Consider the following 13,549-nt stretch of genomic DNA (forward strand, 5'->3'; position numbering starts at 1 on the left):
AGGCCGAGTTACAAAAACATGTAACTGATTTGCAAAACGATTACATAAAAACTAGAACGGCACTCTTCGACCGATAAGCCTTTGCCCACATTATTGCGTAATTATAAATACTTTTACCAAGTTTGATTTAAATCCCTTCAGCTGTTCAAGTATCACATTTTAACTCTCGATGACCTCTAACCCTTGACCTCTTGACCCCAAAATCTAATCAGTTCATCTTTACATCATTATACATACTTGTATCAAGTTTGGTCAAAATCCGATCGCTGGTTCACAAGTTAGCGTCCGAAAAGAATTTTTATCCCATGGGACCTCTGACCTTTGACCTCTTGACCCAAATTCTAATCAATTTATCTTTACATCATTATACATACTTGAACCAAGTTTGACTTAGATACCCTCAGCCATTCTTAAGTTATCGTGGTAACGAAAACCCATCATTGACGGACGGATGCACACCCCAAAAACACGTTGCTCGGTTGGGCAACTTCGTCGGTGGAGGCATAAAAAAATTCTTAGTAGGTGGAAATGTCAAATATAGTGAATTAGATGAAGTGAGCATTAAAAAATGTTTGTAGCAAATGTATTTTGACATTTGTATTATTATTTATTTATCGCAGGTAACCCACGGTGCAAACAACAACAGAGTGCATCTTGCATCTTCATTGTCGAGAAGAATGTTGATTTAAATCAGTGATAGGAGTGCCGCAAGTATTCAGAAAACAATTCCATAGACTTACTGCACCAACCTCGAAGACTATTCGTTGTATAGTCCCAAAGTGGAGAGGGATGGGCTCTGTGAAGAACAATAATCTCAAAGCAGCGTCGCTAGAGCGTAAAAGTCTGATCAGAAGGCTTTCCCTTACAAATTGCAATTGATGCAGCAGTTAACCTCAGATGACAAGCATTGACATCGTGAATTTTGTGCGCGATTCAGAAGGATTATTGATCAAGTAGGAATTAACATGGACGATCTGATTTTCAGGGGACGAATGTCATGTTTACTTGAACTGTCGGTTTTGGGGCATGGAGAAGCCAGGCCAATTTGTTAATTTGCCTCTTCATGCCCCAAAAATAATGCAGTCATCAGATTTACGGTCCATACTTTTTTTTGAAGATCAGGATACTGAGGAAGGGGTGGCGGTGAATGCGGAATATTACGTACGCGTGTTGAACACATTTTTCTGGAGTCACATGAGAAACGTTCCTGGTGCTCGGTTTCAACAGGACGGAACAACTGTACGTACAGCTCTGCTTGTCCATGCAGTGGCTCGACAATCACTTTCCTGGAAAATTAATTTCCCACCGATCTGGATATTGTAGATGCATTTTTATCATAATGGGTTTGGGGGGTGATAAAATAAATTGATGATAAAACTTGATATTAAAATAAAAGATATTAAAGATGAAATAAAAATGTACTCAAATATGATACGATGCTTTTAAGTATGTATCCATTTGGAATCAACATAATTATATTTCTCCTTTGTATGGAAAGATCACCTGCATATTAAAAGTGTAAACAGGTTGAACTTTGCCAGTAAGTTGAATATAAGAAGACTTGCCGATCATTTTAAAAGCTATCTAAAGGAATTTTTAGAAAAGACACAAACAAGGTGTCATCCACCAGACGGTGGTCTCCTTGGGTTAACCTGAGGCGGTCCCTTCGGGTGGGTGCCTGGAATGTCCTATCCCTAAGAGAGGATGATCACCTGTCTCTGTTATCATCTGAGCTCAAGCGTTTGGACATCGTTATTGCAGCTCTCTCTGAGGTTCGGAGACCGGATTGCGGCGAGATAATGGTGGGTGGTTACACCTACTATTGGTCTGGTCGCTCTGATGGTTACCATACCCAAGGAGTTGCTGTAGCTGTGTCCAATAAGGTGACCCCAATGATAATTGAGGTAACACCGGTCAACGAGCGTATTATGAGATTAAGGATTCGCCACTCCTTAGGTGTCATTTCCCTGGTCTCTGTTTATGCTCCGACTGAGGCGAGTGATCTCACCGTGAAGGATGCATTCTACGCCACACTCGAGTCTGTGGTTGATCAGTGCCCCAGACGAGATACACTTCTAGTCTTGGGGGATTTCAATGCATCGACTGGAACTGATAGGGATGGTTATGAGGTGTGTGTTGGTCCCCATGGGTCAGGAACTATGAACCAGAATAGCACTAAGTTCCTTGACTTTGCAAGAAGTCATGGACTTAGGGTGGCTGGTTCATGGTTTCAGCGCCCACAAGCTCATCGCTGGACTTGGAAATCTGGACATCGCTGGACTTGTGGCAAAGGAGATTGACCATGTCCTCATTGACGGTCGTTGGAGGATGGTCCAGAACTGCAGGGTCTAACGGAGTGCTCAGTTCCTCAATACTGACCACAGGCTTGTTGTAGCAACTCTAAAGCTGCACCTTAAATCCTGGAGAATGGTACCATCCCAGCCTAGGCTGGATGTTGCCAAGCTCAGGGATGAGAGAGTAGCTGAGGAGTTTGCGAACAGGCTCAGTGGACATTTGGGGGGTCTGGGTGCTTTGGGGGGTCCTGAAGAGTTGTGGAGCGCCTTCAAGATCACCGTCCTTGATGTTGCCGGTGGATGTCTTGGAGCTCACCGCAGGGCAAAGAAGAATTTTGTCTCTCAAGGGACACTGGATACCATTGACCAGAGTCGCAGGGCCAGGCTGAATGGCAGAGCTGAGCTGTTCAGGGAGCTGAGGCGTAAAACTGTACGTGCACTGAGGGTGGACAAGGAGGCCTATTTGCGAGGAATCTGTGAGGGGGTAGAGCATCACCTGTGGACAGGTGATTCTCGTCCCGCTTACAGGGGAATTCGCGCATTACGTTCATCCAAGCCCATCCCTCGGAGCACTGCAGTTCGAGCAGAGAGTGGTAGGCTCTTGACAGAGGAGTCTGAAGTGAAGGCCCGCTGGGCGGGTTACTTTGAGCGGTTGTACCAGGCTGATCCCCCAGCTGTCGAGTTGGACGTCAAGGGTGTTACAATCCCTGTTGCTGACCCTCGAATCAACTGTGGTCTACCTTCGCTTGTGGAAACACGGGCTGTGGTGAACCGGTTGAAACGGGGCAAAGCTCCAGGGATCTGTGGCATCCATGCTGAACTTCTCAAGGCTGGGGGAAATGCTGCACTCGTGTCATTGCATGCAGTTTTGTGCTCTGCCTGGAACACAGGCATCATCCCAACTGACTGGAAGAGGGGCCTTGTTGTCCCTCTCTGGAAAGGGAAGGGTGATCGCCAAGACTGAAACAACTACCGAGGGGTGACGCTGCTGTCAGTGCCGGGCAAGGTCTTTGCTCGGATAATTCTTGATAGGGTTCGCCACCATCTGCTTGAGCACCAGCGTCCAGAGCAGTCAGGCTTTACACCAAAGAGGTCAACGATTGACCGTATCCTTGCACTTCGTGTCCTCACCGAACGCAGACGAGAGTTTCGGCAGGGGCTGCTTGCAGCCTATGTTGATCTCTGTAAAGCGTTCGATTCAGTGAATCGGGATGTCCTCTGGAGGATTCTTGGTCTTCGTGGGGTGCCACCAAAACTGATCGATCTGATGTCTGAACTCTACTCTGGTACTGAGAGTGCTGTGAAGTGTGGTGGTACCATCTCTGACTTATTTCCAGTTGTTACTGGAGTTCGTCAGGGATGTGTACTGGCCCCCACACTTTTCAGCACTTGTATGGACTGGATTTTAGGGAGGATGTCGGAGAGATCAAGCTGCGGTGCATCGTTTGGGAATGTCAAGATCTCGGACCTTGATTTTGCAGATGATGCAGTCATCTTTGCGGAGACTTTAGACATCCTCTTGGGGGCCCTCGAGGTGCTGAATGAAGAGTCGGAGCCGCTGGGATTACGGGTTTCTTGGGTCAAAACTAAGATCCAGGCTTTCGGTGACATCTTGGATGCTGCTGTCCTGTCTGTGTCTGTTTGTGGTGAGGATGTTGAGGTCATGGAGAGATTCACTTACCTTGGCAGTGATATTCATGTCTCTGCTGGCTGCGAGTCAGAGGTCAATAGACGTCTGGGTCAGGCCTGGGGAGTCATGGATTCACCGGATCATGGGGTGTGGCGCTGCCGGTACCTGTGCGGGAGGACGAAAGTCCGAGTCTTCAGGTCCTTGGTACTTCCAGTCTTGCTCTATGGGTGCGAGACTTGGACTCTGACCAAGGATCGGAGACGGAGACTTAATTCCTTTGGTACCAGGTGTCTTTGGAGAATCCTTGGCTATCGCTGGTCGGATTTGTGTCCAACGAGCGGTTGCTGAGAGAGACTCGGATGAGGTTTGTTACCTGCATAGTCCGTGAGCGTCAGTTGCGGCTGTATGGACATGTGGCTCATTTTCCTGACGCTGATCCTGCTCACCAGATTCTCTCAGCGAGGGAGTCTCATGAGTGGAGGAGGCCAGTGGGCCGACCACGTGCCTCATGGTTGCAGCAGGTTGACCATCATCTCAAGGAGATGGGGATGGGCCTGGCATCTGCCTGGGGGATGGCCAGACTGAGGCCCCTGGAGTACCGGCGGAAAGTGGACACAGCGACGCGCTGTTCTGGCACATGCTCCCATACCTGACCTGACACAAACAAGTTGGAATGTGGATTTAAGAAGGTGTCCAGATGTATTCACTTCGCTGTAGTCGTTTCAAGATAATAAATCTTCCCAGTTTCGGGAGAAGCAGACTGACTTTTAACCTACATGCGATGAAAACTTGTTTTAATGACCATTAAAGTTGGCGTTTGACGCCATTCCAGCATTCTGTGCGTTTTCTGTATTAGGAAAGGATTAACATGTCTATATTTGAAATATATGTTACAACCATTCAAGCAGGAGCTGTCCAAGAAGACTGAAGATAAGCTTCACCTGGAAGATGTCAAGACCAGACAAACTGGCACCAGTGTCAGAGATGATAAAAAAAATGTCTTACTGAAAAACTACATAAAGACTAAGATTCTCCATTTGTATTTGAGAGATCTGGAATGAGTTTGTTTGTTCAGAATCTCCTATGCGCGCATATTAAAGTGTTTTGTATGTTGAATAAATGTATTAATTGTACTGATGACTTAGAGAATTCTTCGACAATATCCTTGACCTCCACGATTTCCTGACCTCTCACCTTTAAATTTTTGTTTTTCTGTAAGGACAATGAACATTCCAGAAATCAAAGATGCTGTAACGCGGGTTATTTCCAGTCTCAGGTGAAACACTTTACCATAGAGATAAAGGATTCTATATGCATCTGTAAATGTGCAGAACTTGGAGGAGCACAGTTCAAACTAGAGGGGGAGCACTCGGGAGAGTGCAAAACCTCCGCCACCAATACTGCTGGGTCACTCAAGTGAACCTTATATCTTATTCATTAAATATGATGTCAACAGTGCTGACAGTTATAGTTCTTTTCTCCATTTTTTTTTGGGGGGGGGGGGGTGGAAATCACTTAAAACATGTAGAAATGCAAAAAACATTTTTTTCTCTAACAATTTTTTGGGGAGGGGTTGGAAATCACTTAAAACATGTAGAAATGCAAAAAAAAAATTTTTTTTTTGGGGGGGTAACAATTTTGGGGGGTTGGAAATCACTTAAAACATGTAGAAATGCAAAAAAAAGATTTTTTTTTTCTCTAAATTTTTTTTTGGGGGGGGGGGGTAACAATTTTTTGGGGAGGTTGGAAATCACTTAAAACATGTAGAAATGCAAAAAAAATTCTCTATTTTTTGGGGGGGTGGTAACAATTTTTTTGGGGGGGGGTTGGAAATCACTTAAAACATGCAGAAATGCAAAAAAAAAAAAAAATTCTCTAACAATTTTTTTTTGGGGGGGGGGACCAAGTCCAAAATTTAATGGCATGATCCTTTCGACCATACCTAACCCCCCCACCAAGTTTCGTCGAAATCCGTCGAGGAGTTTTTCCGTAATACTGTTCACAAACAAACAAACAAACAAACAAACAAACAAACAGAAAGGGGTGAAAACAGTAACCTCCATCCATCTTCGAAGATGGTGGAGGTTAACAACATTTGCTATCTCACACAAAACTTTATCAGTTTCTTTATGCATCAAACAAATGATATGGTCTCTCATTAAAATTAGCAGATTTAACAAACAAATTAAAATCGGGTACATTTTTGTGACTAACCTTGTACCGATGTCACAACAAACTTGGTTTTGCAACGAAGGGGCCAATTCACCAAAGCTTTCAAAATCTCCCACTTCATCACTGTGCTAGTGTGCTCGTCTACCAGCCATGTTTGAAAGCACACACCTGCAGGTTGTAGTCCTGCAGGATCTTGACGAGGGAGTCACGAAGCTGCGGTATCTTCATGCCTTCTGGGATACGCCTGATCAGTATTTTGGGATCGATGTGTGTGCCAATGTTATTGAGCAGTCCCGTAACAAACACTGCAGCCACGGAGATGAGAAGGGAATATATATCGTTTCTTCACATTTCAATGTCGGTTGCAAATGACACGATAACTTTCTGTTCAGGAACATGAAAATGCACGGTATCATTAAAAAAAAAACACCACAACAGGCTGAACAAGGGTTGATAATTAAGGCCAAAGTAAGCTTTTTTACCTCTACCACCAAAGGTGAACAGAGGTCGTGGTTTCACCTCTTTCTGTTTGTTCGTCTGTGAACAGGATATCTCAAAGTTATGGACGGATTCGGACAAAACTTGGTGGACAAGTTGGGTGTGTGACAAGGATGAAATGATTCGGTTTTGATGAAGATCCGGACCCAATTAGTTTTTAAGTGATTCTTCACCATTGATCAGGCTAATACCTATACATAGCACGATATCTCAAAAAGTTGGGTACGGATTCGGATTCGGATATGGCACAAGGAAAAATTGATTCCATTTTGGTGAATATCCAAATCCGGATTCGGATTCAAGAATTTTTCGATTTTTACAACGATTCTTCACCATTGAGAAATGGGGCCAAAAACGAGATACTGTATAACATATTTCAAAAAGTTAGAGACGAGTAATGACAAAACCAAGTAGATGAGTTGGTTTGATGACGAGAACAAGGAGATTCCATTTTGGTTCAGATCAGCAGATTCTGCCCATCAGTGGGATACAAAACGTAAACCGTTGGGCCGAGTGGAGGTGTGCGCTCTACCGAGTGCTGTTCTCGAATAATCTGCTTAATGGGTACAAATATAAAATTGTTGGTATTTCTGCTGAAAGCTTGGCTTGAGTTTATAATCGACAGAATCGAATCATTACACATTTCTTAAGTGGGTTATCTGTGCTGGATAGACACATTTGATGAGACTTAGACACCCACCCTGTGAAAGAGGACACATGAAGTTAACGAGACAACTGTTTTGTTGAGTAACGTGTTGGTGTTAAGGCAATGAAAAGGGCGAGTTGGACAAAGGAAGGGGCTGAATGAACGAGGTGTTATGATACAATGAGTACGAGAATCCCCTACGAGGCTTGGTTATGGCGTAGTTTATAAGATCGTCCCAGAGTTCCGGATCATCTTGCTCTTTTGCAAAGTCAATGGCCTTGTCCACGTTGTTCAGCTCCCGTGTAATCATCTTTAGCGCTTGACGGCTGTCACCCATTCGGCCTGTATAGGGAACACCAAAGGGTACACAAACGGGAAGTGAGGCTCCACACATGCTCGTGCAAAAGTGTCACAGTTAATAAATTGGTTCAGAGTAAAACTTTCCCTTTATTATTCATTCCCTGTTCCCCACATCAAAATAATAAAAACGACAGGTTCCCTTCCGAGTGCCCAGCATAAGGTGGCTCTTACAAAACAACACAAGGGACTGCGGAGTGCTTTAAATAATGGACATACCACGTTCTAATAATAAGGCGACTGTTGTACAAAACCACAATTAAATAAACATGTGTCTGTCTGTCTGTCTGTCTGTCCCTCTCTCTCTATCCATCATCTTGCCAGTTGTGCTCATTTGTCACCTCACTGTCCCACTGGCAAGTTAACCTTATTCTTCCATGAGCCTCCCTCTTATATCAGATTCTTTTTCCCCCAGTTTCATCTAATGTGACCTCCCGCTGTGTCCTTCCCACCCCTCATTTTTACCTCCATCCCGTGTTTGTCTGTCTCCGTCTGTTTTGTCTCTCAGTCCTGCTGTTGGTTCCTCCCTCTGTTTCTGTTGTTCCTTTTGTACTGTTGCATCCTGATTCGTTCTGTGTTCCAGCTCTTCCACGAACGTGCCAGAACAGCACGTCGCTGCGTCCACTTTCCGCTGGTACTCCAGGGGCCTCCGTCTGGCCATCCCCCAGGCAGATGCCAGGCCCATCCCCATCTCCTTGAGATGATGGTCAACCTGTTGCAACCATGAGGCACGTGGTCGACCCACTGGCCTCCTCCACTCATGAGACTCCCTCGCTGAGAGAATCTGGTGAGCAGGATCAGCGTCAGGAAAACGAGCCACATGTCTATACAGCCGCAACTGACGCTCACGGACTATGCAGGTAACAAATCTCATCCGAGTCTCTCTCAGCAACCGCTCGTTGGACACAAAATCCGACCAGCGATAGCCAAGGATTCTCCGAAGAGACCTGGTACCAAAGGAATTAAGTCTCCGTCTCAGATCCTTGGTCAGAGTCCAGGTCTGGCACCCATAGAGCAAGACTGGAAGTACCAAGGACCTGAAGACTCGGACTTTCGTCCTTCCGCACAGGTACCGGCAGCGCCACACCCCATGATCCAGTGAATCCATGACTCCCCAGGCCCGACCCAGACGTCTATTGACCTCTGACTCGCAGCCAGCAGAGACATGAATATCACTGCCAAGGTAAGTGAATCTCTCCACGACCTCAACATCCTCACCACAAACAGACACAGACAGGACAGCAGCATCCAAGATGTCACCGAAAGCCTGGATCTTAGTTTTGACCCAAGAAACCCATAATCCCAACGGCTCCGACTCCTCATTCAGCACCTCGAGGGCCCCCAAGAGGATGTCTAAAGTCTCCGCAAAGATGACTGCATCATCTGCAAAGTCAAGGTCCGAGATCTTGACATTCCCAAATGACGCACCGCAACTTGATCTCTCCGACATCCTCCCTAGAATCCAGTCCATACAAGTGCTGAAAAGTGTGGGGGCAAGCACACATGCCTGACGAACTCCAGTAACAACTGGAAATAAGTCAGAGATGGTACCACCACACTTCACAGCACTCTCAGTACCAGAGTAGAGTTCAGACATCAGATCGATCAGTTTTGGTGGCACCCCACGAAGACCAAGAATCCTCCAGAGGACATCCCGATTCACTGAATCGAACGCTTTACAGAGATCAACATAGGCTGCAAGCAGCCCCTGCCGGAACTCTCGTCTGCGTTCGGTGAGGACACGAAGAGCAAGGATACGGTCAATCGTTGACCTGTTTGGTGTAAAGCCTGACTGCTCTGGATGCTGGTGCTCAAGCAGATGGTGGCGAACCCTATCGAGAATTATCCGAGCAAAGACCTTGCCCGGCACTGAGAGCAGCGTCACCCCTCGGTAGTTGTTGCAGTCTTGGCGATCACCCTTCCCTTTCCAGAGAGGGACAACAAGGCCTCTCTTCCAGTCAGTTGGGATGATGCCTGTGTTCCAGGCAGAGCACAAAACTGCATGCAACGACACGAGTGCAGCATTTCCACCAGCCTTGAGAAGTTCGGCATGGATGCCACAGATCCCTGGAGCTTTGCCCCGTTTCAACTGGTTCACCGCAGCCCGTGTTTCCACAAGCGTAGGTGGACCACAGTTGATTCGAGGGTCAGCAACAGGGATTGTAACACCCTTGACGTCCAACTCGACAGTTGGGGGATCAGCCTGGTACAACCGCTCAAAGTAACCGGCCCAGCGGGCCTTCATTTCAGACTCCTCTGTCAAGAGCCTACCACTCTCTGCTCGAACTGTAGTGCTCCGAGGGATGGGCTTGGATGAACGTAATGCGCGAATTCCCCTGTAAGCGGGACGAGAATCACCTGTCCACAGGTGATGCTCTACCCCCTCACAGATTCCTCGCACATAGGCCTCCTTGTCCACCCTCAGTGCACATACAGTTTTACGCCTCAGCTCCCTGAACAGCTCAGCTCTGCCATTCAGCCTGGCCCTGCGACTCTGGTCAATGGTATCCAGTGTCCCTTGAGAGACAAAATTCTTCTTTGCCCTGCGGTGAGCTCCAAGGCATCCATGGGCAACATCAAGGACGGTGGTCTTGAAGGCGCTCCACAACTCTTCAGGACCCCCCAAAGCACCCAGAACCCCCAAGTGTCCACTCAGCCTGTACGCAAACTCCTCAGCTACTCTCTCATCCCTGAGCTTGGCAACATCCAGCCTCGGCTGGGATGGTACCATTCTCCAGGATTTAAGGTGCAGCTTTAGAGTTGCTACAACAAGCCTGTGGTCAGTATTGAGGAACTGAGCACTCCGGTAGACCCTGCAGTTCTGGATCATCCTCCAACGACCGTCAATGAGGACATGGTCAATCTCCTTTGCCACACCGCCAGCGTTGGAATACCAAGTCCAGCGATGAGCTTGTGGGCACTGAAACCATGAACCAGCCACCCTAAGTCCATGACTTCTTGCAAAGTCAAGGAACTTAGTGCCATTCTGGTTCATAGTTCCCGACCCATGGGGACCAACACACACCTCATAACCGTCCCTATCAGTTCCAGTCGATGCATTGAAATCCCCCAAGACTAGAAGTGTATCTCGTCTGGGGCACTGATCAACCACAGACTCGAGTGTGGCGTAGAATGCATCCTTCACGGTGAGATCACTCGCCTCAGTCGGAGCATAAACAGAGACCAGGGAAATGACACCTAAGGAGTGACGAATCCTTTATCTCATAATACGCTCGTTGACCGGTGTTACCTCAATTATCATTGGGGTCAGCTTATTGGACACAGCTGCAGCAACTCCTTGGGTATGGTAACCATCAGAGCGACCAGACCAATAGTAGGTGTAACCACCCACCATTATATCGCCGCAATCCGGTCTCCGAACCTCAGAGAGAGCTGCAATCCCGATGTCCAAACGCTTGAGCTCAGATGATAACAGAGACAGGTGATCATCCTCTCTTAGGGATAGGACATTCCAGGCACCCACCCGAAGGGACCGCCTCAGGTTAACCCAAGGAGACCGCCGTCTGGTGGACGACACCTCAGCACCACTCCGACACACTCTCCCGCAATCTGACCCAGGGATGTTACCCCGTGGTTTCCCTCCTATCAAAGATTGGGGGTCCCGAAGGCTTTGCCCCAATCCCGTCATCCGGTGAGCTGCCCTGCGAAGGGAAGCTGCACAGGAGGTACTCCCACGGAGTGGGTTTTCAGATTTTTTTGCGTTTTTGCATTTTGCGGAATGAAGGGTTTTACGGTGGCCGGAGTGCAAATCCTGCCACCAACCTCCTAATAAGAAGTGACCCAACTGCAGGAGGACGTCCGCAGACACAGTTGGGCACTAGATATGGATGGCCGTTGGCTCACAAGGAGCTCCTCCGCCCTTTGACAGGTTTTGTTTTTAATCCTGCTGGGTGTCCATATCCAAACACCCTCCTCACCAGAAAACCTGGTGGGGGAGACGGTTTAGTCGCCGACGACCCGACCATGGAACAGGTTAGTACAGGTTTACATGGTACCTGTAGCAGGTCACAGATCGAACCTGACCTGACAGACCTGATGAAGGAACCCAAACAAGCAAAAAGAAAACATGAAGTCATCAGAAGGAACCTGGATAGGATTCGCATTGTAGTTGCGACTCCTCCACCTTCAAACCCATCCAGGTACAGCCAAGTGAGCCTTATTCAAAAAAATATAAAATAAATAATATATATTTTAAAAAGTCAAAAAACAAAAAGAACCCAGATCAAAAAATTAAATATTTCTGACTGCCATACCACATGTCCAATAAAGTTGAAATTTAAAACATATATTCCACATCACTACTAGATCACAATTGTGAAGTTTCACATTGATTGATTAAGCGGTTTCAGAGAAACGCTATTTAATATTTTCTTCAATCCAATATGGCTGCCAAACCATGTGGCCTATCAATTATTCCTTAACAAACTTGTACACCCATGGCTTGGGGAACATTTCTGTGAAGTTTCCCCTTGATCTGTCCAGCCATTCTGGAGAAGCTGATTTTTTTTTAAATGGGTTTTAGGGTAAATCCAATATGGCTGCCAAACCATGTGGCCTATGATGTCATATGTGTGAACCTTTTGTTCCTCATGGATAGGCGGTCATACGTTTAAAGTTTCGTCTCGATCTGTTCAGCCACTTCAGAGAAGATTTTTGAAGGATTAAAAAAAAAAAAAACAATATGGTTGCCGAATCACGTGACCGATGACGTTATCAAATTATTTTCTGTGGACCATTTTATCCCGAGATGACCCTCAAAAATTTTCATATTGATCAGATGTAGCGTACTACATATGCAATTATGACATCATAATGAAGGCACGTATGATGTCAAAAAAAAAAAGATCACACTTATTCCCCATGAGGAGTACTTGCCATGTGCAAAGTTCCAATTTTTTCCTTGATGCGGTTTCATTGACACAGAGATCCAATTTTTTTTTCTGTTTTCCCAACATGGCTGCCACACCATGTGACCTATGATGTCATAATTATCATTAGAGCATTCTACATAAGTCGTCGCACCGATGGTGAAAAGTTTGTCTCAATCCGACAAGCGGTTGAGGAGAAAAACATGAATGCTCTGTGCGGACAAACAAATAAACAAACAAACAGACCCAAACACAATACCCTCTCGGTCGAGGGTAAGAAGGTTGGTGAGGACATATATATATATATATATATATATATATATATATATATATATATATATATATATATATATATATATATATATATATATATATAGGGTGAGTCAAAAGTAGCGCCCGATTTCTGTTTTTTTGGCTGTCAGATTCTTTCTGGGAAGTCATGTTGTTAATAATTGTCTTGCAGATTATTAATTTTCGTAATTTATTTGTTTTTGATTTTGTTTTGCAGGTTATTGCTGCGAGTTTGGAAAGTTACTGAATTTGCACCAAATTGAACCATGAATTACCTTTCAATGAATCAACGCATTGCGGCCGTGAAACATTACCACAAATGTAATGAACAACCAACGATGGTGGCACGCCGTTTGGCACAGGAATTCGATATTAACCCACCTCAGGGAAGAAACATACTGTTGCGGATTTGGAAGGCTATCGCACTCAACCATTCAGGTCCCCAGAGATTAGTTATCTCGGTAAGTACGTGTTTATACATAGCCCTTTCCCTTGTTTAATGGGTAATTAAATGTTAAATGCGCTGTGATTTATTTTAATAGTTAGGAATTTTATCGAGATTCCACCAGAGAAGAAGAACCACCCTCCTCCACAAAAGTATGGTCAGAAAAAGAAGTAAACAAAATTGACGGTTGGGGCGGGTCCCTCAGAACGGTGTAAACAAGTATCAACTCCCACCCCAGGGACTTTCCCCGCGTGCCGGGAAGGGGGTATGGGAGCGCATCGGAGCGAATAAAAGACTGAGAGAGATGGGAGAGAGAGAAAGAGAGAG

The 13,549-nt window shown here is 45.9% G+C and overlaps 1 protein-coding gene across 4 annotated transcripts in view; it reads right to left on the reverse strand.

Moving 5' to 3' along the window:
* VPS41 (VPS41 subunit of HOPS complex) overlaps positions 1–13,549 on the reverse strand; it is a 142,941-nt gene that overhangs the window by 37,069 nt on the left and 92,323 nt on the right. For all 4 annotated transcript variants that reach the window (XM_085890885.1, XM_085890882.1, XM_085890883.1 and 1 more), the window contains 2 exons: positions 7,442–7,582; positions 6,265–6,401 (listed from right to left, as the gene is read on the reverse strand). In XM_085890885.1, the coding sequence (XP_085747011.1) occupies positions 6,265–6,401; positions 7,442–7,582 (278 nt within the window). The remainder of the gene's footprint in view (positions 1–6,264; positions 6,402–7,441; positions 7,583–13,549) is intronic.

The sequence above is a fragment of the Eptatretus burgeri genome, chromosome 8 (genome assembly GCF_056783735.1).
Source record: "Eptatretus burgeri isolate ZD-2024b chromosome 8, Ebu_testis_v1, whole genome shotgun sequence".
In the NCBI taxonomy this organism is placed as follows: domain Eukaryota; kingdom Metazoa; phylum Chordata; class Myxini; order Myxiniformes; family Myxinidae; genus Eptatretus; species Eptatretus burgeri.